This window comes from Brienomyrus brachyistius, chromosome 1 (assembly GCF_023856365.1).
Source record: "Brienomyrus brachyistius isolate T26 chromosome 1, BBRACH_0.4, whole genome shotgun sequence".
NCBI lineage: Eukaryota > Metazoa > Chordata > Actinopteri > Osteoglossiformes > Mormyridae > Brienomyrus > Brienomyrus brachyistius.
The window spans coordinates 27,781,082-27,805,851 of record NC_064533.1 but is presented as its reverse complement, the minus strand read 5'-3'; the positions used below and the strand labels follow the sequence as shown (position 1 = coordinate 27,805,851).

The 24,770-nt window shown below is 43.1% G+C and overlaps 1 protein-coding gene across 4 annotated transcripts; it reads right to left on the bottom strand.

Annotated features, from left to right (window-relative positions):
- Nucleotides 1-1,233: 1,233 nt before the first annotated feature.
- Nucleotides 1,234-23,094, bottom strand: LOC125709005 (CDK5 and ABL1 enzyme substrate 1-like). 4 transcript variants are annotated; one of them, XM_048977024.1, is made up of 10 exons: nucleotides 22,541-23,094; nucleotides 12,173-12,244; nucleotides 10,270-10,362; nucleotides 8,707-8,784; nucleotides 6,745-6,853; nucleotides 6,008-6,164; nucleotides 5,290-5,393; nucleotides 4,000-4,106; nucleotides 3,571-3,778; nucleotides 1,234-3,422 (listed from the first exon to the last, which is right to left on the bottom strand). In XM_048977024.1, the coding sequence occupies exons 1-10, from the start codon at nucleotides 22,927-22,929 to the stop codon at nucleotides 3,282-3,284; spliced, it is 1,458 nt and encodes a 485-aa protein (XP_048832981.1). In that variant the 5' UTR covers nucleotides 22,930-23,094; the 3' UTR covers nucleotides 1,234-3,281. The 4 variants fall into 4 exon arrangements, with proteins under 4 accessions (XP_048832981.1, XP_048833064.1, XP_048833143.1 ...); XM_048977107.1 differs by having other exon boundaries at nucleotides 6,745-6,850; XM_048977186.1 differs by lacking the exon at nucleotides 10,270-10,362.
- Between the last annotated feature and the right edge of the window lie 1,676 nt (nucleotides 23,095-24,770).

The window sequence follows — 24,770 nt, the reverse complement described above, 5'->3', positions numbered from 1 at the left end:
TTGACATGGATTGGCTAGAAAAATGAAAGACCACTCAGGGTTCCCCTCTCATCGGCTAAGAACAGGCAAGGCTAAAGTGGGTATGATATCCCCAAAACTGGATGATTGTAGACTGGAAAAACATCTCCTGATCTGAGAAACATCAGATTTGTTGCAGGTTGCTGATGGAAAAGTTAGCATTTGGTAAAATGAGGTTCCATTCCACTGATTCAAAGAGGCCTGTATCTTCTCATGTGGTGCAGGTTTGATGGTCTGGGGAATGTTTTCCTGGCACATACACCAGTTCCAGTTTAGGATCATTCGACTCAATGTTGTCTCTAAGCATTGATGCTGACCATTCTCATCCCTCCTTGGCCAGTCTACCCTTATTCAAATGGATACCTCCAGGAGATGTGTCTGGGTGTTTGCTTCCAGCGAGTTTGGTGTACTGGAGTAGCATCAAGAACTGAGTTTCAAAAGTCCACAGCACAATGGTCTGGCTGAAATATCTGTGTATGGTGCTATAGGGATGCTGTAGCCTGTTTCCAGCACCTCTTAAATTTCACGCTGCTACTTGGTACTTCGTGAAGTGGCCACGAGGCTTCCACATGTACTGATTGAGAAAGCTGACGGGTGGTGTTGGTTCTTTGTTGGCTTTACAAAATCAAGTAATAATAGCAGTTCAATGACAGACATCTTGAAAAGGTTCAGTGGCAACATACCACAATCAACAGGAAGTTCCCAAAAGAGGAAGTCCTTGGCCTGATTCTCTTGTAAGAAGTTCTGTGTTTATAACAGTGGGCGATCCTAAAAATAGCCAAGACCTGATTTTAAAATCCGTTTTGTTATAGTTAACCTGCACACAGTTTGAGCTGAAGTAGATTAGAGTAAATTGGAAAAAGGCTGAATGCAGAGCGATTGTACTCGATAAAGGTCCTGAAGGCACAGATTACTGGAAACAACGACGTGGGTGGTCAGGATAAGAGTTTGTGAATTTAAATCTAATGTGAATCCCTCTACTGCCATCAAGAGTGTGTGAAATCAGCATCTGTTTTCTGCCTAATTTCCCGAGAGTGCAATCACGGGCAGTTTATCCGCGGTGGACATGGGTGGTGCCCACCGTTCCCAAAATACCAGCTAAGCGGTTAAAAAAAAATCCAGCATCCAAAGGGTACAAAGCATCAGTCTAAAAGGGGAAACGAAACCATAACTAAGCAGAGCAAGGACATCGAAAGGAAAATGTGACTCATTGAGAACAATTTCATTATCTTGTTTATTCGAAGAAGCCAAGTCGTTTCTGTACACAACATGTGTAAATATTTACCAGATTCGGTAAAAGTCATAAAACAATATTTATCTTTGTTCTCTTGTGCTGCACATTCAAGGTTTCCCATTATTTCCTTCAGAAATCAGATCAGAAATACTTCAATTACACATTCTTTAGCTTCTTTAGCTTTTTGTGCTACCGCTTGTACTGATTACATGTATACAAGAAAGGAAGAAAAGCTGATATTATTCACCGAATCAACCTCCTTTCTAAGGCCTTGTAATGCCAAGTCTCCACATCAGCTAACAAAACAGCAGGAAAGAAAACCTTCTGCAATCCTGGCATATAAAACAGGAAGATTACCTTAATGGCTTATCACTTGTAAACAAAGACTACACAGATCCACAAAGGGACACAATATGCAAATTTGTTTTCTACAATGAAAAAAGTGATTTTTTTAAAAAATGTGTAGCATAGTAAATTTCCATAATTAAATGGATAACGCATTCTTTCTCATAATTTTATATTTTGTTTCTCCGTAAGTGTACTACAGCACGTGTATTATTTCACGGCAAGCCCGCTGCTAGCGGATATATGCAAATCATGGCCATATATTTATGATAGTACATGAGTTTGTGCTTGTATTCTGGGGTGGGGGTGGGGCTGCAGATTGACAGTGGAAAATTATGCAAATGTATGCATTAACTGTAAGTAGCGCAGGCTTAAAGGTCACCGAGGTGAGGCCAAGGAGAAACTGTGGCTTTGGTAGATGCAGCACTGGAGCTGTGAGATTCTACATTCCTGAAAAAAGCTGAGTGCACAGCTAGAGCTGAGAACAGGACCTATACAAATGGAAACATTTGAAAACAACACATCTACAGTCCATAATAATAAAGTACTGAGCAGATTACTTAAACCAGACTAGTGCAAACTATCTACAGGAATTAGTTTCTTCCTGTGTAAAAACAGAAAAGAAAAACAAGGGAGATGTAATCTGGTTAGTCCTTTGCTATTGGATAATACAAAGTCACATGGGTGATCTACATGATCGCTCATTGGCCTTTAATTTCTTATAGATCAGCACCATTAACGTGCCAATAAAATGCTCTAACATAGAGCACAGGAAGTGAAACACTGAGCAGTGTGGGGTCAGTCACCACCAGTACAAAAAAAAAACGTCGGCAAAAAAACCTTACATTTATAAATGATTCATGTTATTTTAAGCCAAATTGCAGGTCATTAACCTGTAATGTGGAAACGTCACTATTCTGAAAGACTCCGGTATCGTTGTCTTGAGTGGCAGATTGTTTAATAAAAGTCAAAAAACAATAAATGGTCAAAAGATATAAATTAACAATTCTTAGACAGAAAATACATCACTGGCCACATTGCAGGTCTGTACATGTACTCGTACTGGATATCTCTATCAAGTGAGTTTGATCAACATCAGTAACATAGGACCTTGATTTGTTTTTTCCAAAAAAGGCAGAAAAGTATGACTTCATTGCAAATCCCTGAACCAAAATGAGAACCACCTGAACATCTTAGACAACCAGTCCAAAACTGGGACCCAAAACAAACACGCAAATAATGTTAAAGCATGAATAATTCTCCAAGCTGTCTGGCTTATTGCTACGGATAAAAAGCTGCTCATCTCACTCTTTAACAACCTACATACATTCTTAGCAAAACTGCTAAAGCTACAAGTATATTAAAAGATGAAAGAAATCTTTCATAGTACAAATATGTAAGTAAAAAGTTTAGTGCATCCTATTCAAGCTTCTTGCTTGTTTACCATCCAAATGATGTTTTAAACTGCATATTAAGTGTTGAATACAATATCTGCTGAAAGAAAAGAAGAAAGAATGCTGGGATTTGGGGGGTACCATGTGACTGGAAGTGCTCAAATCCCAGCAGAAACAGGAAGTATAGTTGCATAATCGATGAGTGATATGTTAGGAGAATATGTAGCCGTGTAAGGAGTTCCAGGTCAGGAGAGGATGGCGATCTGGGCTCTCCTGAAGTGAAGCCAATGCTAGGAGTTCTGTAGGAGGCGTTTGTAATGGGGCATGACCTCATGCTCTGGCAGGTGGAGGCTGAACTCCAGGGCCACCAAGACGGGGAACTCGAAGGCGATCAGTTCCCGCCTATTCAGCCGGAACTTCTCTTCCAATTTCTGAAAAACACCGTCCGCAGTTTATTGATCAAAGGGAAAATGGGCGAGAAACAGAGAAATGCCACACGGAGTGACAGGAAAAGAATTAAACAGAAGGCATGTCAGCGAAATGTAAAATACCACGGAAGCAGGAGCCTGAGAAACTCACGTCGATGAGCTGCTTGACCTCGTGCTTCTTGAGGTCGCTGCCGATCTTGGCGGCCAGCAGCACGCAGGCGCTGGCGCACAGCTTGCGGTTCTGCTTGTTCACTTTGCCGCGCAGCGCCAGCTTCTCGAAGTAGACGAAGGCCATGGCCACCGTGGGCTCCTCGTACCCGCAGTCCTCCTGCACCAGCTTGCGGATCTCTCTCTTCAAACTGCCGTAGCCACAGCAGAGCACACAGACACAGGAGGTCACCTTCATCGCTTTGACAGTGATGAGGAGTCCAGCTATGGGCATTAGCAAAACTGTGCAGGAACTTCAAAACTTCACAGGGGCATCACACCGGGGCCAGTAAGAGACTTAGAGGTCTCATATCTGGGACAGTAGGAACCCAACCTTGGCGACGGAGATGTGAGCGCTAAGTGGAAGCGGTACCTTCTGATCTTGCTTAGTGTCAATCGGATATGTGGAAACTTCTCTTTGAAAGTCTCGTTCATGTCCTTCTTGAGGTCCGAGGGCTTTACGTACTCGATGACCGTCGTCTGGAGAGGGGTAGGTAAAAATGAAAAGCCATAAACTCTGGTGGAGGAGTCAAGGACCAAAGAAAATTGCACACAGACAAGGATACTGGTATCTGAACCAAAGTCAAGGTTACAAGGGGAGCAATATGCCACACATATTATTAGTCTCCTGAAAATGGGTAAAACTAATAATCACAAAAACCCCTCATGACAGAGACCACATCCTGAGGGGCTCGTGCTACAGTGCAGATACATAAATATCAAGCTAATGTTGGTTCACCAGTAGTGATTGATGGCTATAAAATCCCATAAAACACCAAGGACCACAATCCCTTTGATTAAAATTATTCTATTCAAGGAGACTTCAGGTTTCTAAACCTCGGTCTATATGGACTTGTTAAAACATAGTGCATAAAGCACTATTATGAAGCTACAGTGGAATGGGTAAGCGGGCAATTTTAAGTACATGTTATGCCAAAATGGACTGCTCAATATACTTTGTGGAGTATAGTTCATTATTAAGCATGCACAAAATGTAAAATTACAGTTGAATTATAATACAAAAATAATCAATGTAATACTTAAAAATATATGTAGTCTAGCTAAAGAGCAGCTAAGATGATGGTAAATGCTCACTAGAAATTGAATGACCATGAAAAATATTGCAAAGAAAAAAAAAAACATTTATAAAAAGAGTGTGGTGCGTATCTAATTTAGCATCATCACCCAGCTCATTAATGTATTTAAAGGGAGTTAAATTTAAATCTAGCCTGTAACCCTGTAAGTAGTCATGGCAGCACACTGAGGACGTGCGTCTCTCAGGTGGGCTGTGACCCAGTGCCTTATGCCTCAATGGTCTTTGGAAGGTTGTGTGTTTAAATCTCATCTTTGGCAGGGCAACCACATCTTCCTTAACCTTAAACCCCCCCTGGTGAAGAATGCTCACAACAGACAGCTGACCCTGTACTCAGACCCCACACGTCCCTCCCACCTCTGTATGTGTGCGTTAAGGAGCAAAAGAAGAGGAGAGGAAGGAGGGATACTTAGGAAAAAAAAGCATCCCAATGTGCCTGTTCTCATACTTGCATAAAAGGCAAGATCATCGTCAGAATTAACCATGGTAAAGAACTAACTGACCACAAGCAAATTCAATTTTTCAAATACATTTTCAAATGTTCTTGCCCTTGGACAGAGTGATACTCACCATGTAGGAGGGAAAAATGAGAACTCGCTTGTGCTTCCCACACGGCCACTGGGGGTCGTCCAGGAGATTGGGGTCGTAATCAAGGAAGTCGCCCACATCTGTACCTGCAGGATACAGGGACACAGATCAGTCAGCAAGACGTGGAGATATAACACACCGTTACCAGCCCATTGCCTTCTATCACGCATCAACATTCATTAGGAGGCACATTAATATAGTGCTTGTGCATGTGTGTGCGTGTGTGTGTGTGGTTATATGTGTGTGTGTGTGTCCCTCAGCCTTGTGCTGCCTGGGACAGGCTCCAAGCCCCCCTGTGACCAGGATGAGAGGTTGGAAGACGAATGGATGGAAAAGAAGAATCTAACTAGTATAAAGAAAATGCATTCCTTAGCCCACCTAGCACCACACTGACCCACCATATTCGACACCTACATGTCACCTTCAGAGACACTCTGTAATAACATTCTAAGGTAAAGTCTGAATGAATAAGGAATTCTGGAAATGTTGCCCTTGTTTCCAGTACACTCCTATGTGATTAAGAGGCGTAAGAACACATCTACATGGGTAGTGTCACAAAACCGCCTCTCGTTAGACTATGATTTTTCATCCACAGCCGCCCGTATCTGGCCCTGATGATAACAAGCTCCATATTTTAGCTTATGGACCATTTGTAAATGGGGTCTGATGGTGCCAGCGAGTGACAGGAGGGTGAGCGGACCTGCATCGATGCTGCCCTGGATGCTGTTGGCCCGTGCCAGGCACAGGCTTCGGTGACTAGCGTTGCGGAACTGGGAGAATGAGCAGGTGGAATCGATGGTGTTCCTGCGGCAGCTCAGTGAGTTGGTGGGGTGCAGGAGCTGGGTGTAGGAGACTGTCTGGAGGGGGGGGGGCAGAACGTGTGTGTGATGAATGTCAAGTTAATGTCAGTTCACCAGTAGTGACTGAGGGGATTCGGCAGCCTGGCGATGAGGAAAGCATCTCCAGTAAGATGTCGAAATCCACCCTCATCATCTAGAGAATGCATTCACAGACAATCCTGATTAAACAAATGGTTATTCGGTAACAAACAGCTATGTATTAAATGGACCAGATTACAAACCCCTCTGAGGTACGGAAACCCTGCAGCAGAGAGCTTGTGTTTTTCACAATACGAGTACTTGGCTGTACTTGTGTTATGTACCGGTTCTACATCATCTTACATTGCTGAAGATCAGAATGTACAGAAGCACATAGAATGATAAAAATCCTCAGCTGGTGTTCCTGCCCTGCCCCAAATATCAAGGATGCATCGGACGCATCCTCGCCAAAGGAGATCAATCCCCTGATTCATTGCTCCTCAAGTTTGTTCTTGGGAGGCAAGTTAGCAAGACCAGTCTTGTCAAGACCACAAGTACGATATTTGTGTTCTTGGTATTACGAAACAGCCCTTGAATCAGTCACCCCGATCAGCCTCACCTTGCCATCCGCACCCAGCTCCACACCCTCCAGCCCAACCACCATGTCCTTAGCGCTGACTCCCCCAGAGTGATGCCGCTGACGGCCGCCTTCCAGCTTCAGCTCCCTACTACGGCACAACTTCACGTTAGCAAGCTCCTCGGAGGGACCCAGACCACCTCAGCAGACCTCAGCCTCCTCCGCGTCTGGCTGACATTACCGCGGGTCAGCGGTACACGCACATTCAGGTTGGCAATAAAGCTCGTATATCATCTGTCTAAAAAAACAGACCATGTAGAAATAGACCAGACCAGATCAGACCAGACCTTCCCCCCCCCCCCCCCCCAATTTAACACTATGGCTGTATTTTTAGATCGATCTGTCTGGACCTTTGGGAATTAGGTGACCCAGTTATTCAGACTTTTGTTCACGAGTTTCATGAATTGTCATTGGAATGTATAATGTCAGTTTATAAGCATATTCCAGGCTGAGATTGGCCATCCGTTGTAATTATACAGGACATATTATTTTATCACTATTTCACCGGCTCACTTTTTATTCTCAAGTTTCCTTGAATAATCTTTTAAACCCCAAGCTTTTAAGAGGAAAAATTGTGCAGGGAAATGAGATTGACAAACAGTCAATAAACTTGGGAGTTGGGCAGTAAAGGTGGTGAAGAAGCAGTATAACCGATATTCCAGAAAAAAGAGAGAGCTAACTGAATTATTCAGTTAATGACTGATAATGGCGAGTGAATCCCAAGGTTCACACCCAGTCATTTACTCTGCTAAGAAACAGTATGAGACCTTGTTTAAGGCAGCAGCCCAGAGCACTAGACTGTATTTCCCAAAGAACATTCTGTTCCCCTACCTGCACAGCCACACTATTTAATTGCTGTAATGTGAGAATAACTCCCTACGACACACCAGCTATTACCAGTCTTTAAAAAGGCTTATGAGTCTCTATTAACCAAAAAAAGATAATCACATTACAAGCGAAGAAATCTCAGCTATGTTTCATTCTGTTCGGTTATACCATTACCTGAATACGTCCTTTCAGTTTAGCTTGTTAATTTACACTTTCCCCCTCAGTAAGGAATGAATCTGATTAAATACTGTATCAGGTGGGATTCAACCCCATGACTCAGTGGCACACGAGCACTCCTAGATGCCGAGTGTTATGTTCAATTTCTGTTAGACAACAAAATCAAAATTAAATTTCAGTTTAACATTTTGATGCTAAGAAATGGAATAGGACTGAAAAGATAAGCCGAGTTTTTCAGTTTTCTCTCTTGAGAAGTAATGTATCAAAAATGTCAAAAATGAGACAAAACATTTTGAAAAAAATGCCCAATGTACATTGTATTACAAGTAAGGCCAGACTTACAAATGAATATTTCTACACCTGTCAACCATAATGGAATGCACCTTGAATTATATTGTAAATTGCTGCTGCGTAATAATATGTAGCTGGAATAAATCTCTTTTCTCCCCCCCCGCACAGAGCAGAGAAAGGAAACAATTAGCGATGCATCTGCTAGTACGTCTTTGGCCGGCTGTAATGTTTTGAACACATACCAAGGCTATTGTTCTATTAGAAGAAAAAAAAACAAAGAATGTAGCCCCTGGAGGGCCCCTATTATTTTGTGATGTGAACATGGGGAGCACTTCCCTGAAAATAACATCACTAAAAGTCATGCAAGTCTGAACGGAAGACAGAAAGACACATTAGCATCTTACACCGCAGCCACATCAAAAAAGACGGTCCAAACATAATCACTGTGGCCTCATCAAATATCACAGTTCAGACAAAAAGGTTTTATTACATTTCTTGTCTTTGGCAATGACTTCAGACTTTCAAACAGCGTCGCGTTTCCAAAATCCACTTCTGTATAGAAAAGTATCACGTTGCCATAACACGAAAAGACAAGTTTATATATATTATATATAAAGGAAAATTGTTAGGCTGCTAAAGAATACATACCCTGCTTGGAGGCCGTCTTGGTACGGCAGAATTGAGAAGACGCTACACAGGGATTTTGTGCCACTGATGAGGACTATCCTATAAACAAGGAATGACACGATCAAATCGGCAGCCTTCAGCAAGTCAAAGCCAAAACCAAAACGACAAGAGAAAGGTCTACCGAGTAAAGTTAACCAAGTTAGAGAACAGCAGGGAAAGAAGTGGTTTTGTGTTTCATATTCTCTTCTGTTATACACTTTCCTTATAAGGTTACATTGTTTCCAGAAATCCATAAACTGTTATTATCAATTATTACCATAAAGCAAGACATTCTGGCTCCTCTCATTGAATATGATACAAAATGAAGCTAACAGAGTGGATGGCTTATGCGTGTTCTCTAATTCATAACAGGAAGAAACATTGCTCAAACAATATGAAATGTATAATAAAGACTGTCAGTGAGCGAATGTCCTGTGATAGACTGTACTTATAATGGACAGAAACGAGCAATCTTGTTTGAATAAAATTAACTCTCAAATACGTTTAATGGATTCACTTGGAGAGTGAATTCTGGACAAAAAAGGAAGAGCATGGTATGAATATATGGCAAAAAAAAAAATTAACTGATTCATCGCCTTCTAATTTTAATACTTGTTTAAGTTTTTTGGGTTTGACTTGAACAAGTATGTGCATCTTTAACATCCGATAAATTGATGTGCATTCGCAAAAAGTGTTTGAACAGCGGCTGACAGAGTTTCCTACAGTTCAAACAGAATTGATGTCGGCTGTTGCACTTTTGTACCATCTTAATCCCAATTTATGTTCCTGACGTCTCGATTTATGTGATTTATTTGACAGGGCTGCCAAATGGAGAAACAGACATTACTTGCTCCCCAAGAGCTCATGCCCCCCCCTGCGGGCCATACTCTCACACACTGCAGGACACCTAGCGCCTGTATCATGAGGCTGGATTCCCTGCTTAGCCAGAAAACTTGTCGGAATTAAGGTACCGCAATTTAAATGGACTGTATCTTCATTCACTTATATTTAGCCAAGGCTAGCTTAAAGCCAACAAGTTATCCAGCTAAGCAAGAAATCCTACTTTGTGATACAGGCCCCAGGTGTCCTAATGACTAGAGTGAAAAAGACTGTCCTGTTATTAAGCCAAAGGCTGGGCTGTGTTTCCCATTTAATATTACAGTTTTCAGCATGAAACTGTATTGGTTTTTCGTTTGTGGCTAAGGAGTTTCAGGGTTTTTTTATGTACAAATACAGTAAATCCTCTACACATTTACATGCAAGTATGCAGGATGCAAGAAAAAACAAGAAAACAAAACACCATTCCTTATCAAAATGCATTTTGAGCAGATGAGCGTTTATTAACTTTCAAAACAATCATGCATAATCACGTGTGTACAATTCTCTAGTTTATTGTAAGTGAAACTATATTTTAAAAAATAAAAACTATGCTTATTTTCCTCATCTAATAGGAAGAATATTTTGTTCTCGAAATAATTCAAGAGGCCATGATACAGACAGATCTTGAGAGAGAGTGATGGTGCATGACGATGTCATTTCCTGTACCTGCCATTGCGCGTATCATGCTGCTTCATGTTTTTGATGAAGTGAATTTTCTTGGAGCTCTTTGGCCTGGGAGAACCTGACATAGTTCTGCATCTGAGCACAAACGAGAGACACACATACAGGAAGCATCTTTTCACGAACAGCCCTCTCTCTCCGCCCCCTGACACGCAAGGGAACCTACTTCTGAAAGTGAAGTTCACCACGATGCAGGACCACAAACATCTCGCTATGTTTGGAATTGGCATGCAATCCAAACATCTGATGTATAATAAGCCCAGAAAATATATGAGCAAATGGGGAACTTTACGAAATGGGACATTAAATGAACAAAGACTTCAGCAATGTTCCACAGCATTACTTTATTATCCGTGACAATTTCTACTGCAGTGATTTTACTTTTTATTAAAAAAAATTTGGAAACAACTGACCCAGAAGCATATACTTTTAATATATTTAAGATTCCTTAAGAATTTTAGATTATATGTATTCCCTAAAGGTTCAAGCAGTTCTTGCTCAGCATTTGGGATGCTAACCCAGTTCATTAATCTCTTACTACGTTCTGGCATGCAAAGGCAAAACAGCATATCTGCACATTTTATCAAAAATGAGGCATGGCCAAAATCAGGCCGAAATCAGGGGAGCGTTCCACAAAGCAGGGTTTCCCAGTTAGACGGATTAACTTAAGACAGAAGTCATGGCTGTCCAATGGAATGCTCTTTACCTAAACTTTATTGGACAATCATGTCTTCTAGCTTCAGTTAACACAGCTAACTCAGAAATCCTGCTTCATGGAACATCCCCAGGTCTCTGAAACTCTGTTTTATCTTGTGACAAATTCCAAAAATATCTGAATTAGACTGTATTTGGCTTTCAATGAGTACACCATTCTTCATAGAGGTGGGAATTAAGCAGAGACCTCCCAAATTGTTGTTATATCGATATTTCTTTGCAGATTTCATATCCATTGTAATAATTTAATAGCATTTGGTGAAGAGCAGTTCAGGTCTACATTTAGAGAAGACAAGGGCTGCAACTGTACACGTGTTCATCCTGTAGTGTTCAGTTTCATCATTCTTGGTTCTGAATGCACAATGAAATGAATACATAACTAAATTCACAAGTAGATGTTCAACGCGGAAAACATCATGCTAATTATGGCTGCGAGTTGGTTACGGCTAATGGTGGTTCACGTCAGTCATAATCAGGGTTTGGGAACATTTCGGTTTCCCAAAAATATCACATCAGTACTGAAGACTTTACAAGAAAGTACTTTACAAGATCAAGACTATCTGTTGGCTCTGTTATGACAACCTCATATATCTTGCTGGAAATGCATCTTACACGCTACCTCATATGAGGCGACATCATCCAAGTGTGTGTATGACCAGAGCAAAGCAGAAACCACCTTTGCAAGTTAATCTCCCAGTGGCAGCCAAGATGTTTTTTGCCAGGAAATTCAGACTAAATAAAAATATATATATATGTATGTGTGTTGCTACAGGGGTGTTTATCACCGCATATATGCAACCATACTTGGGTAGTAAACTCAGGATTAGGACAAGACTTAGTTCATTATGATCGTTTCTTATTTTTGAATTTTTATTTTCCATATTTATTTTTACTGTGCAAATGAATGTCGCTTAGATTTTGTTACATATTACCTATGATACACACAGTCAAACTTTGAAGCCTTGGTTTCTTGGTTTCAGTGTCAGTGTAGTTACAGCGTTTTGCCTTTGTGGGGCAGTAATTCATGCTTTGTTTTATTTCTTTAAGTTAATCCACGTCACACAAGCACGGCCCTGCATGGTCGTCTCCTTACAGCAGCCAAGTCACCAAATACCCAGTTATTAAGACGCTTGCAAGTTTGATGCTCTACCTAAGTCAGTAACAGTTGCAGTACCTGCGCAATGGAGCATTCTCCTCAATGTCCTCCAACGTCTCCAGGGACGAACGCTGTGAGATGAGCCTCCGCCTTTTGAAAAGAGTGGTAGAGTGAGAACGGCAATGCCAGAGATACAGGACCACCTCACGGTGCGTGGCTATAGGTGGGCCCCCATATTCTGCTTTGCAGCAGAAAGTTCTAGAGGAGAACATCATGTCATCCAACTCCATGCTGAGGCTGAACAACTGCTGCCCCCAGAAGACAACATACCAAATACACATTGGGCAAGTACATGTCAGAATGGCTGAAGAAGAATCTATTTATCCATTTATTATTATTTTTTTGTTTTTAATCTGGGCCAGTTAAAGTTCACACCAGCTTGTAAGAGAGATCTGGCAGGCCTTCGGTTTTATTCCAGAAACAGAACAGAAAACTCAGATCAGAATTCCTCCAGCGCACTGAGAGAAGGACAATGACTACAGGAAGTAGTATTGTTAGGTAGTATAACCACCAAGTGAGTGTAAAGGGGGTGTTTCAAAAGGGAAATTGAGTGCTTATTCATTGCCAGATCTCGCAGGGAAAAAAAATGTTCCAAGTTTGAAAGACATAAAGACACAAACAAAGACAGATTAAAAAAAAAGGTCTAATGACAAAACACGATTTAAAATATATATATATTATTTCAAATAAGGGGAAGAGGAGTCTAGTCAAAGATAATCAGCTTTCTGGCCTAGAAAACTGTGGATTACACAGGTTGCTAGCTTGGGGACACCCTGACGAGACTGCGCTTTATTTAAAGACTGGCTAACAGACGCAGAAACATGCATTAGCAATGTACAAACTTAAAACTGACACAACACCCTTTATGTTTTCCCGGTTATCAAATGGGCACCTCATATTACACACAAATCATAACAAAGGGTAAGTGCATAGAATACTGAATACCCATTTTAATAGTCTTACAGGATTTCTAACGTCAACGTTCCCATTTGTAAATGAGCTGTTCTTTTCATGCATCCGTCTTCCAACTGTTTAAGCTGGTCAGAGTTGCAAAGGGACCTGGGACTTATCCCACATAGCACAGGGCACAAGGCTGGGGCACTGGATGGGATGCCAATCCAATACGGGAAACACACACATACACACGCACACAGGTATATACTATGTGCGATATAAGTCATAATCTCTATATTATCATCTTCAGCTATATGACGCATGGGTTGCACACAGATGAACTTTTGACCTTGTCGGTCATAGTGCAAGAAACATCAATAAATAGAGCGTGTGTCACAGAATATAAATAATATGTATCGTGTGTGTGTGTGCGATATATACGACTAATACACACCCCCATTAGCTTAAATGTATGTATTTACACTGCAGGAGAAAATCCAGAGTACCCGGAGGAAACTGATGGGATCAGGAGAAGCGAACGCAGAACGGGGTGGAGATCTGGATCTGTACAGTCAGCCCTGGAGCTGCCAGGAAACAGAGCTGCTATCCAGCACCTCCAGCTCATGCATTGGTCCTCACTTTTAAAATAAAAGCTTAGGGCCCGGTGTCCCGTACCAACTAAACCCAACTTCAAACCTGGATCAATGCATCCCTGAACTGGATGAGCAGTTTGTGGAAATGAATGATTTAGCATTTTTAATTACACTAGCATAAGCCTGTTTTAAACTTTCTCTTAACTTTATTTGTAGACTACTTTCAAACTATACACTCACAATAATCTTTACCTAACACACCTATTTTAATTCCAGTTCAGTTAAATGGGTCAAACTATTGTGAACAAGTTTTCACAGCTATGTTTAGAAATGCTCCCCTACGGCAAAATGTCGAATGCTGTACACAGAGAGCTTTGCGATTAATCTTATAAAGCAAACACGCATCAGGTTTGAGAGAATAATGAGTATATAAAGACAAATGCTGTGGGGCGGCATGGTGGTGCAGTGGTTAGCACTGTTGCCTCACACCTCTGGGACCCGGGTTCGAGTCTCCGCCTGGGTCACATGTGTGTGGAGTTTGCATGTTCTCCTCATGTCATCATGGGGTTTCCTCTGCGTACTCCGGCTTCCCCCCACAGTCCAAAAACATGCAAAAACACCCCCCGCAACCCAGTAGGATAAGCGGCTTGGAAAATGGATGGACTTGATGCTGTTACGCTACAAAGAAAAGTGCAAATCTTAGAAAAGAAAATTTTCTTTAAATTGGACACATTTCTGACACCAATGTCACCCCCAGGGTAAAACACTGCAAAGAGATAGACAAACTTCCTCTTAGAGTGACACAGTGGGCACTGTTGCCTGCCACCATGTTTGAGGGGGGTTTGAATACCACCCTGCGTGTTTGTGGAAGTTGCATGTTCTCCCTCTGGTGTGTGGGTTTCTCTGGGTAATCCCGTCTCACTGGACTGGCCAGCTGGCATACCAGGCACTTCCCTGGTGTACTGACAGGTATATGGATCAGGAAAAATTACTGTAGGACCCTCCGGTTTACTGTAGGGGACCCCAAAATTCAGGGGTGATTTTTAATCTCCATTCAGCCCTGCATGTAGATAGAGTAAATGGTGTCTCTGAATTCCCTATAGTCTACATGCAGGCTCCATGTCAATGACAGCAAGGGTGTAGGAGAGTCAGGAGGAGCATCTGCAAGACGGGTGGATGGAAAAGTCCGTTTCGATAATTCTTTTGAAATTTATTAGTTCACTTCCTGACAATTTCAATAACTCAATAAGTGTTTTCTAATACTTGAAAAGACTGAGGATTCCCCATTGTTCTGGGATGATAAGTTGATTTTGCTCATCGAGGAAGCCAGGAACAATGAGGCATTCATCTGGCACCATTAAGGTGAGAAAGAAGAGACAGAATTCGCGTTGGGAGGAGAAGCTGGTCAAATGTTTTCACACCAACACCATGAGAAGTCACCATCCCACCCTGTCTCATGTGCAATATAAATAAATTATAAATATTATCAAATTATGAACGGGGTTAACACTTAAAAATAACGCTATTGAAACACATCTAGTATATTACAGGGCTGGTGCGTGAGGTACGAGGCGGAATGTGACGGAAAGGGACGTGCCCGCTATGCTATGTCCGGGACACTTTATCTTTGTTTGGGAAAGTCTGGGCCTCTCCCGACTGCCAGCTCCCGGGTTTGGATGCAGTCACTCCCGCGTGGGTGGCTAATCTTACAAATTCCTATTCCACCGCGGGTAACGAAGCCTATTCCGAGCTACGGTGGGGGCACAAGGAGCTTCTTCATCTGGCTGTTGTGCAGGAAGCACAACAGATGCAGCGACAGGTTCAGGAGCAGCAGCTGTGGTGGGAGTATTAAAAACAAGCCCAGACGGCGCTTCTGCCATCTGAGGTTAGGCGTGTGCCAGCATCTACACGGTACCGCTGTTATACCGTAACACGCGCGCGCTTCTCCACTGCACCGCTGTTATACCGTAACACGCGCGCGCTTCTCCACTGCACCGCTGTTATACCGTAACACACCCGCGCGCTTCTCCACTGCACCGCTGTTATACCGCAACACACGCGCGCTTCTCCACTGCACCGCTGTTATACCGCAACACGCGCGCGCTTCTCCACTGCACCGCTGTTATACCGCAACACGCGCGCGCTTCTCCAATGCACCGCTGTTATACCGTAACACGTGCGCGCTTCTCCAATGCACTGCTCTTCTCCAATGCACCGCTGTTATACCGTAACACGCGCGCGCTTCTCCACTGCACCGCTGTTATACCGTAACACGTGCGCGCTTCTCTAATGCACCGCTGTTATACCGTAACACGTGCGCGCCTCTCCACTGCACCGCTTGTTATACCGTAACACGTGCGCGCTTCTCCACTGCACCGCTGTTATACCGCAACACGCGCGCGCTTCTCCAATGCACCGCTGTTATACCGTAACACGCGCGCGCTTCTCCAATGCACCGCTGTTATACCGTAACACGTGCGCGCTTCTCCAATGCACCGCTCTTCTCCAATGCACCGCTGTTATACCGTAACACGCGCGCGCTTCTCCACTGCACCGCTGTTATACCGTAACACGTGCGCGCTTCTCCAATGCACCGCTGTTATACCGTAACACGTGCGCGCCTCTCCACTGCACCGCTTGTTATACCGTAACACGTGCGCGCGTCTCCAATGCACCGCTGTAATACCGTAACACGCGCGCGCCTCTCCAGTGCACCGCTTGTTATACCGTAACACGTGCGCGCCTCTCCAGTGCACCGCTTGTTATACCGTAACACGTGCGCGCTTCTCCAATGCACCGCTGTTATACCGTAACACGCGCGCACTTCTCCACAGCACCTTTGATTTTTCCTCAAAAACGCGTTTTTACAGGGCTCAGAAATCCAGACACAAACGAAAGACCCGTGACTATATTTTAAATTGTCGATATATTTCTTTCCCTCTCTGTATATACGGAATTCAAAGCAACATTCTGAACCCTACATAAGACTTCTGTCGGGGCTAATAAACATGACTGACTGAAATATGTAACTGTGGCTGTACAAATGACTAAAGAAGATTAAATTCATTTCATTTCATTCAACAGTCAAATGATGACGAGAATTCCAGCTTAACTTGAGCAGTACTTATAAGAATTCATTAATAAACATAGTTCAATCATTCCAGACAACATTTATCAGTTATTTGTGCAAACCAAGAAAGATAATCTAATCGTGCATAGTAATGCAGAAACTATGAAGCTGGGGATTAAGAAAAACAACTTCAGGAGTGGTTATAGATGATGTCCTGAAAAGAACTGGACTCAGATCAGCGTCAGCACAGAAGAACAGAGCAGGCAGTCATGTGGAGCGATCCAGCAGGGCCTTGCCAACAGGACACGCCGTTCCAATCCAGCCACTTCTGGAAACAGACAAAAAAAATCTGAAGCAGAACCAGTTAGACTGCAGGACTGGTGTGTTTTTTCCTCCATTCACTGCACAATTGAACGGATCTCACATGGCAGCAATCCATCACCGCTCATCACCTAATTGTTAAATAAAACACACAGACTTAAAATGCTTCAGAGGCATTAAGACTAGCAGGGGTGAAAATATGCAAAAGCTGTAGCCTAGGACCAGGGCCAAAGCAAGGAATTCAGGGCCCTCTGAAGAAATGTCACTTTGGGGCCCCTCGGTATATTATGACGATAGGGATGGAGTGGGGGGTGGTGGTAATCCCTCTTGGTGGATCGGTAGACTATGGGGCCAATCCTGTCCGGGACCGGGAAAAATATTCCCCTAAGACCCACCTCCACCCCCCACTGACACCCGAGTGTCTGTGTTGATGTCAGTCTAGGGCCAGCAGAGAAGTTAATTCTCCCTCGAAGACTAGTAAAGCACAACAAATCCACCCAAAATTCTATGCTTGGTCAGATTAAATGTCAATTATGCAAGCGACAAAGTCAAAACCCTGCCATTCATTAATGCCATCTAAATTTGCAGTCTCTCTTCTACTGCAGGTGGAAAAATCTCCCCTGAAACGCACCTGGAAGAGTATAGAGGTGAGTTATGAGGCATCAGCAGGCATGCGCTAGCTGGGCCCATGAACAAAGAACTGCTCAGTGACAGGAATTACTTACGGGCCAGGGAGACTTGGTATCCCAGCCCAGACTTAGATAATAACCTCATCAATAAGGAATTATGTAATGCAGCCCAGATGTGACCAGTGACCTCATCAGACGGTGGCAATACTAAGTGGAACATCTAAAGAAAATCGGTGCTTTGGGAAATAAAAGGGGATAAAAATGCTGTCTACATATCACTATCTCTTAATTTACAGACTAAACCCACTCCTTCTGGTGTCCTGATCAGTCACCTGAATCAGAAACTGCAATTGAATTAATGTACATTGATATGTCAAAGGTTAAAGTCAGTCTCACAGAAGACTTTAATATGAAGACTAACATTAATACAGCCAGCAGCTACACTTTAACCAGCAGGAAGAATCATATTACTGTTCTAAAATACTCATTTTCCCCTCCCGTTGCTGGAAAAAACACAAAAATGTTCTTAACCTACCTTTGGACAAGTGTCACCGTGCCAAGTACCAACGTTTCCGGAATCATTCAAATTGGTAAAATGCTGTTTAGTCCCTACTTCATACTGCAGTAAAACACCATAACCCAGTCCTGAAGGAGACCTCTGCCGCCTGTTAATCGGTATCTCGAGTCTTACAGCACTAATAATAATAATAGTAATCATAAAAATATTTGCTTTTTATTTAACATTTTGCTTAAGGAAGACAGGATGAGAATATTAAGCAGCCTGGCAAACTGAATTTTCAGGCTCCTAGCAACAAGGATCAAGTCTTAGACATAGCTGTCCACACATATCTGACGCTAAATATCTCCCAAAATACTATATTATATATATGTCCATATACACTATATATTTTTTACATTTTACACACCGCTTATCCTACTACTGGGTGGGTATATATATATATACACACACACACACATATATATGAGAAAGAAAGAGATAGACAGGGAGAGAGAGTTGGGCACAGTTGTTGCATCCATTTGCAGAGCATTGAAGATATCAGTTAGAAAGGACCAGCGATTAACGAACAAATGCATCCACCCATCCATCAATTTTTCATAAGCTCTTGGCAAATGAGGGCCAGAATGAGCAGAGAGACTCTCCCAGCGGACACCCATACCCAGGACAGGATGTCGGTTGCAGGGCATACTCTCACACGCATACACGCACACACACAGGGGACAAATCCCGGACACGGAGAGAACATGAGAACTCCCCAGACAGAGTATAGTCATGGATGGGGCAAGAGGACCAATCAGATTCAATGACATCATAAGAGAAACAAATCAACATTTTCATTTGAATAAATGATAAACAGAAAAATAATCTGCTCACTTAATATTTCATTGGGCCTCACTGTTTACACTTCAAACATCATGCTGGTGGTCTTTGTTCTCATTTTATTTTTAACATCAATTATCTCACAAAGGCGCCATGTTCTCACTAAGCAAGGGCCGAGGGAGGGGCTTAATTTGAGTAAACAGATTTGAAAGGGACTCTAAGAATAATGCTGCGGGAATCCGGGATTCTGATCAGCATTCTGAAAAAGAGCTGGGCGTGGGGTAGACTGTGATACTGAAAACATCATGTGCGTGCGCCGGAAGGTGATGCATTTCTAAAAACTGTCCTGGATTTTATTGGAGAGAAAGAGCAGGCATAAAGCTGTCAGGACCCAACAGCATCCAGACGTGTCGCAGTAGCAGCTCACCAATGACCTCACTGCATCCCAAGTTGGCCTGCTTCACCATCGTTCTCAAAACAGGACTTTGTCTAACCACAATTATTACTTCGCACTGTCCTGTCCAATAAAATAAATGCATGTCCCATTCTCAGCTCACAACCCCCCCGGAGGAGGCACAGAAAACACATGGAGACTGTTTCAGCTCCACTTTCCCTGAACAGAAAAACGCTGCTTGTAACAAGACCAAAAGCACGTAGGATCACAGAACTTCCTAAAATTGATCCAAGACATTTGGAAAGCTCTATTCTGTTATCCAGAGAAAAGGTCATTCTTTTTTCATGACTTAACGATTTAACCACTCTTGCTACTATTTAATTATGACTTAGTAGCTGACGCTTCCTAAGAAGTCAAAGAATTTGATTTCTCATGTTTGTATGGAGAAGGTGGCTAGCAGTTCATCCAAACTAAACAGGTCACAGAACTCGCGAAAACCTGATCTGCTTGCAAATTTGGAAAAAAAATAATAATAATAATTATAGGCTTGACTTAAAGAATAAAACTTTTTTTTCTCTCTTTTTTAAACTGTTGTTGGCAGGATTCATGTCAACCCTGACACTGTTCTGAAAGACACTTTGCCCAAGACTCCCCTACAGGCAATGGGCAGCTCCTCTGATGGACCTGGCCGATGGAAGAGACACCTCTATATTTGGTACGTGCAGAGACATCCAGCACTAATTCTGCATCTTGACACAAAAAAACTGATTAATGTAACAACTATTCCTAACTTACGATTTATCTGACTATACAAATAAGATGTGTTATGATTATGTTAAATAATAATAATGGAAATTCATTGTTGTTATTATTATTGTTCTTATTGTTATAAGACAATCACAAAGCTGGAAAGCCATAGCACACCATGCCACCCACAATGATATCAGAGCTACACTGTATTGTCAAAAGTATTGGGACACTCCTCCAAATCATTGAATTCAGGTGTTCCAATCACTTCCATAGCCACAGGTGTATCAAATATTCCACAGTCAACTGTAAGTGGTATTATAACAAAGTGGACTCTAGAGCAGTGGAGATGTGTTCTCTGGAGCGACGAATCACACTTCTCTGCCTGGCAACCCGATAAATGAGTCTGGGTTTGGCGGTTGCCAGGAGAACGGTACTTGCCTGACTGCATTGTGCCAAGTATAAAGATTGGTGGAGGGGGGATTATGGTGTGGGGCTGTTTTTCAGGGGTTGGCCTTGGCCCCTTAGTTCCAGTGAAAGGAACTCTTAATGCAGCAGCATTTGAAGCCATTTTGAACAATTTCATGCTTCCAACTTTGTGGGAACAGTTTGGTGATGGCCCCTTTCTGATCCAACATGACTGCGCACCAGTGCACAAAGCTGATGAGTGAGTCTAGTGTGGAGGAACTTCACTGGCCTGCACAGAGCCCTGACCTCAACCCGACAGAACACCTTTGGGATGAATTAGAGCGGAGACTGAGAGCCAGGCCTTCTCGTCCAACATCAGTGCCTGACCTCACAAATGCTCTCCTGGAAGAATGGTCAAAAATTCCCATAAACACACTCCTACACCTTGTGGACAGCCTTCCCAGAAGAACTGAAGCGGTTATAGCTGCAATAGATGGCCCAACTCCACATTAAAGCCTATGTATTACGAATGGGATGTCATTAAAGTTCATGTGTGTGTAAAGGCAGGTGTCCCAATACTTTTGGCAATACAGTGTATATCTCAGAGTGGCCAAATATCACAGTAGGGGGCGACATGTTGCAATCGCGCACTATTTCAGGGAGTCGGTGGTTTCCACACGCCAGGCTCGTGCATCCTGACACTGCACAGTTACATGCGTCTCAGCCAGCATCTCACAAGCAATCAAGGGACACATTCCGAAGCGTTCGAGGCTACACTGCACTCGATTACCAGATACGTGAAGTAAGACCACTGTAGTCAGGAACTAGGCAGAACAGCCATATCCCTGGCTCGCGACACTGACAGTTACGGAGGATAAGCAAAAACAAATCTGCTTTCTGTAATGGTGAAAACTCAGGGAGGAAGTAAGATTTCAGCTTGAGGTTATTATCTGAAGATAGGTCAATCCTTACAAAGGAGATAGTGAGACCTGAATGCAAAGTAGAAAGGTCACAGCACACAAACACTATTGAGGCTGTAAGAACGTGAATCAGCAGATTGACAGAGAGGGTATTGATCAGGACAGTCACACCGTTTCTGCTAATGTAGCATAGTAAGGTTCACAGTCACCTGTGACCTAAATTCCGAACAACAGAGAAGGTGTTAATTCATACTTCAGCAATTATGAAATATCACACGGAAACAGTTGATAAATCCGTTTAAAATACACACCAGAACAGACATACAAAGCAGTTTTCTGTATAACACCCCCATACACACTTAAGACTGGGGAGAAAAATCCGTACACATAAATACATGTCTATGTTCGCTATGTTCATAGTTTAAGGGACGATTATGATAACATTAATAAAAAAAAAATCTCTATTTTCCTCGGGAACCACACTTAAATAAGCACGTGGCATCAAAACAATGCCTATAGCCATCTGTTTCAGGATAACGGCAGCTATTTTAGCTATTTTGGACATTAATGTAACTTTAACTACTTTAAAATGTGAAATGGCAGATGGGGTGTGCGATCAGAGGACATAATGCCCTGGTCCACAATACTTTAACGAATGCAGACTAGGGAAATTTACAAGCCATTGGCGGACTCGGTCTAAGACGTGAAAACACACTACTGCCCAACTTTACTCGGCGGAGGGGAAAAGGCGCTATCCGCGTGCCGTGCCTGTGTTATAAAATCGTGGCTTTTGAAAACCACGATAACAATGCGTGGTATTACTTTGTTAGGGGTGGAGATATCGCACGCCAGCGCAGGTGAACTACGAGATTGGCAATATCAAGGGTCAAAATGTATATTGATAGTCAACAACTGCAGGGCACACGTGTGCAAAACAAGCATGGAGTTTTATCTGCGCAATACCAGGCGCGTTTAATATGAATGTGCATTAGAAACAAAGTTTGCAATTTAAACAGGGAAAGGCATGCACTACTGTTTGGGTCATTTAAGCGGCACATCGTGAAAAGTTACCTGGATCTCTGCAGCTCAAAGGCAGAGCTGCCGATCTGACCGCTCTCGAAGCAGCAGTAGTTCTGGGAGGTTTGCCGTGGGAAGGTGGCAGGTAGGGTTCCCTGGGTGAAGCTCTGCAGCCTCCCCCTGGGCGCCCTGAACGCGTCCCCCTCTGCGCTCCCGATCGCCCCAGCGCACTGCGCCCCCGGCTCGGCGGACTTTAAGCCCTGTCTGCCATTGCTCTCCAGTCCCGTGTCTGTGCTGCCTTGATCGCCGCTGTCACCCTGCGCCGGTCGCCCGTCTAAGGATATGTTGCTGAGGAAGGAGAGAGCAGCCTGCCTGCGCCGGGAGTCCATGCGCTTACGAACGGACTCGGTGCCCGGGTGCAGAGCAGGAGCGGCCGCCGCCATGGCGGAGAGTCGCCGCCTCCTCTGGTTTTAAAGGCGCCCGGGCTGCCCGGGATCCCCCGTCTCACTGCTCGGATGCATCCGTTCTGTTTGCAGACTCCAGTTTAGCAGATGAATGTTGTTTGGGAGGGGGTGGTTCAATGACACAGGAGGGGTCGCGATCACGTGTGTGCATAACGCTGTGGGAAAGAAAGGGGGGAACGTGAGCACATGGGGAAGGATATGTTTTCATTTCCTATTGCCGAGCTGCCACATGGCCTAGTAAGGAGAGACGCGGGCCGGGGCACGGCGTGTGCCAGTGATCGCTTATTGCTGGATGAGGGGATGAAGCGACAGAAAGCGCAAAATAACTGCATTTCAACAGGAGGGAATTATGCCAGGAAAAGCACGACGGACACATCGGCCACGATCTGCAAATGAATATAAACAGTTTAATCTTTGGTTAAAACTTAACGCCTTTATATACAGTGTGACATTTTTACGATAAGAATGCATTACATATCGATTGAATGATTATGCCGGTTGTAATAACATATACGTCGTTTGCATATTGCATATGCAATTTCCTTTAGCTGAATTTCGATTCAACTGCACGCGTTGTTTCTGACTCAGTACTTGTATTATATGTTAATTGCTTACGGCAGAAATAATTACTTTTGATATTTATATAACCAGGTCAGATGGGGATATAAACAGTACAGCCTATAAAATCACCCTTTTTATTGATTGCATGACATTTCATTAGAGGTCGTCGTTTGCCTTTTTGCTGTCCAAGGGTTGCCTGTGATCTGAGGTCTTTGCGGTGCAGAATAAACAGAATAATCACGGTGGCAGCTATTCTAGCGGAGTTTCCCCGAAGGGAAATGCGGACCGAGTTTAAGTAGGTCAGAAAGGACGGCATCTACCGAGGTACCGTGCAAGACACACAGAGGAAAACGGTGTAGGTGAGAGAATAATTAACTATACACATAAATACCAACTTTTTTCTTTACTAGCCCAACAAAAAATGGGCATAAAAGCGCAGTTTAAACTAGGTCAGCAGATACTACCTCCGCTACCAAACACCGCAGCTACTTCTCTGTAACCCGTTTAACAAGCAGGTATTTAAAACAATGCAATAAACGCATGGTTTGTACATGTTAATGAGAGTTTAACATTTTCAAAGAATAGGCTATGAACGATTTTCCCGAGAATTCACTACCCCAGCGGGCCTTTTAACACCGTATCCCCTTCCGCCACTCAGCAGGCCATTTACCCTTTATGACGTCATAAGGGGGAGATCCATGACCTCGACCGCGCGGCCCAGGTGCAAATATATTTACATTTGCATATAGGAATCTACATTAACACCACATCTGTTCAATGTTGATATCTGACAGAATAAGGTCTGCCTCAGCATCGTGTCCAACCAGCCTTAACTTGGCATTAAGGCTCTTTGTGTCTAAAGTTTGCAGAACCCCTCTGGTGTTCATTTCCTCCTTAGTATGTGATTGATTATGTTTATATGGCCTGTGATGGACTGGCTTCCCATACAGTGTGCCCCTTGTCATGCACTGTCCATACTAGCATACAAGTCAGTGTGGAGCTTCACTGGATAGATGGTTATGGGAAATGGTTGGATGTAAATGAATAAGTAATGCTGTAACAGGGTGAGCCTAGGGCAGTATCGATTATAGGTTTTCAAAATGAAAATGTTATAAATCAATAGCTCAATATAACGTAAAATATAAGCACTCCTAAGTTTGACCAGCATCCTACAAATACATTACACTGAAATGTCCACCTTCTGAATGGTACCCAAAGGGTTTAAATCTATATTTATGACTAAAGTGAACGGGAGCGCA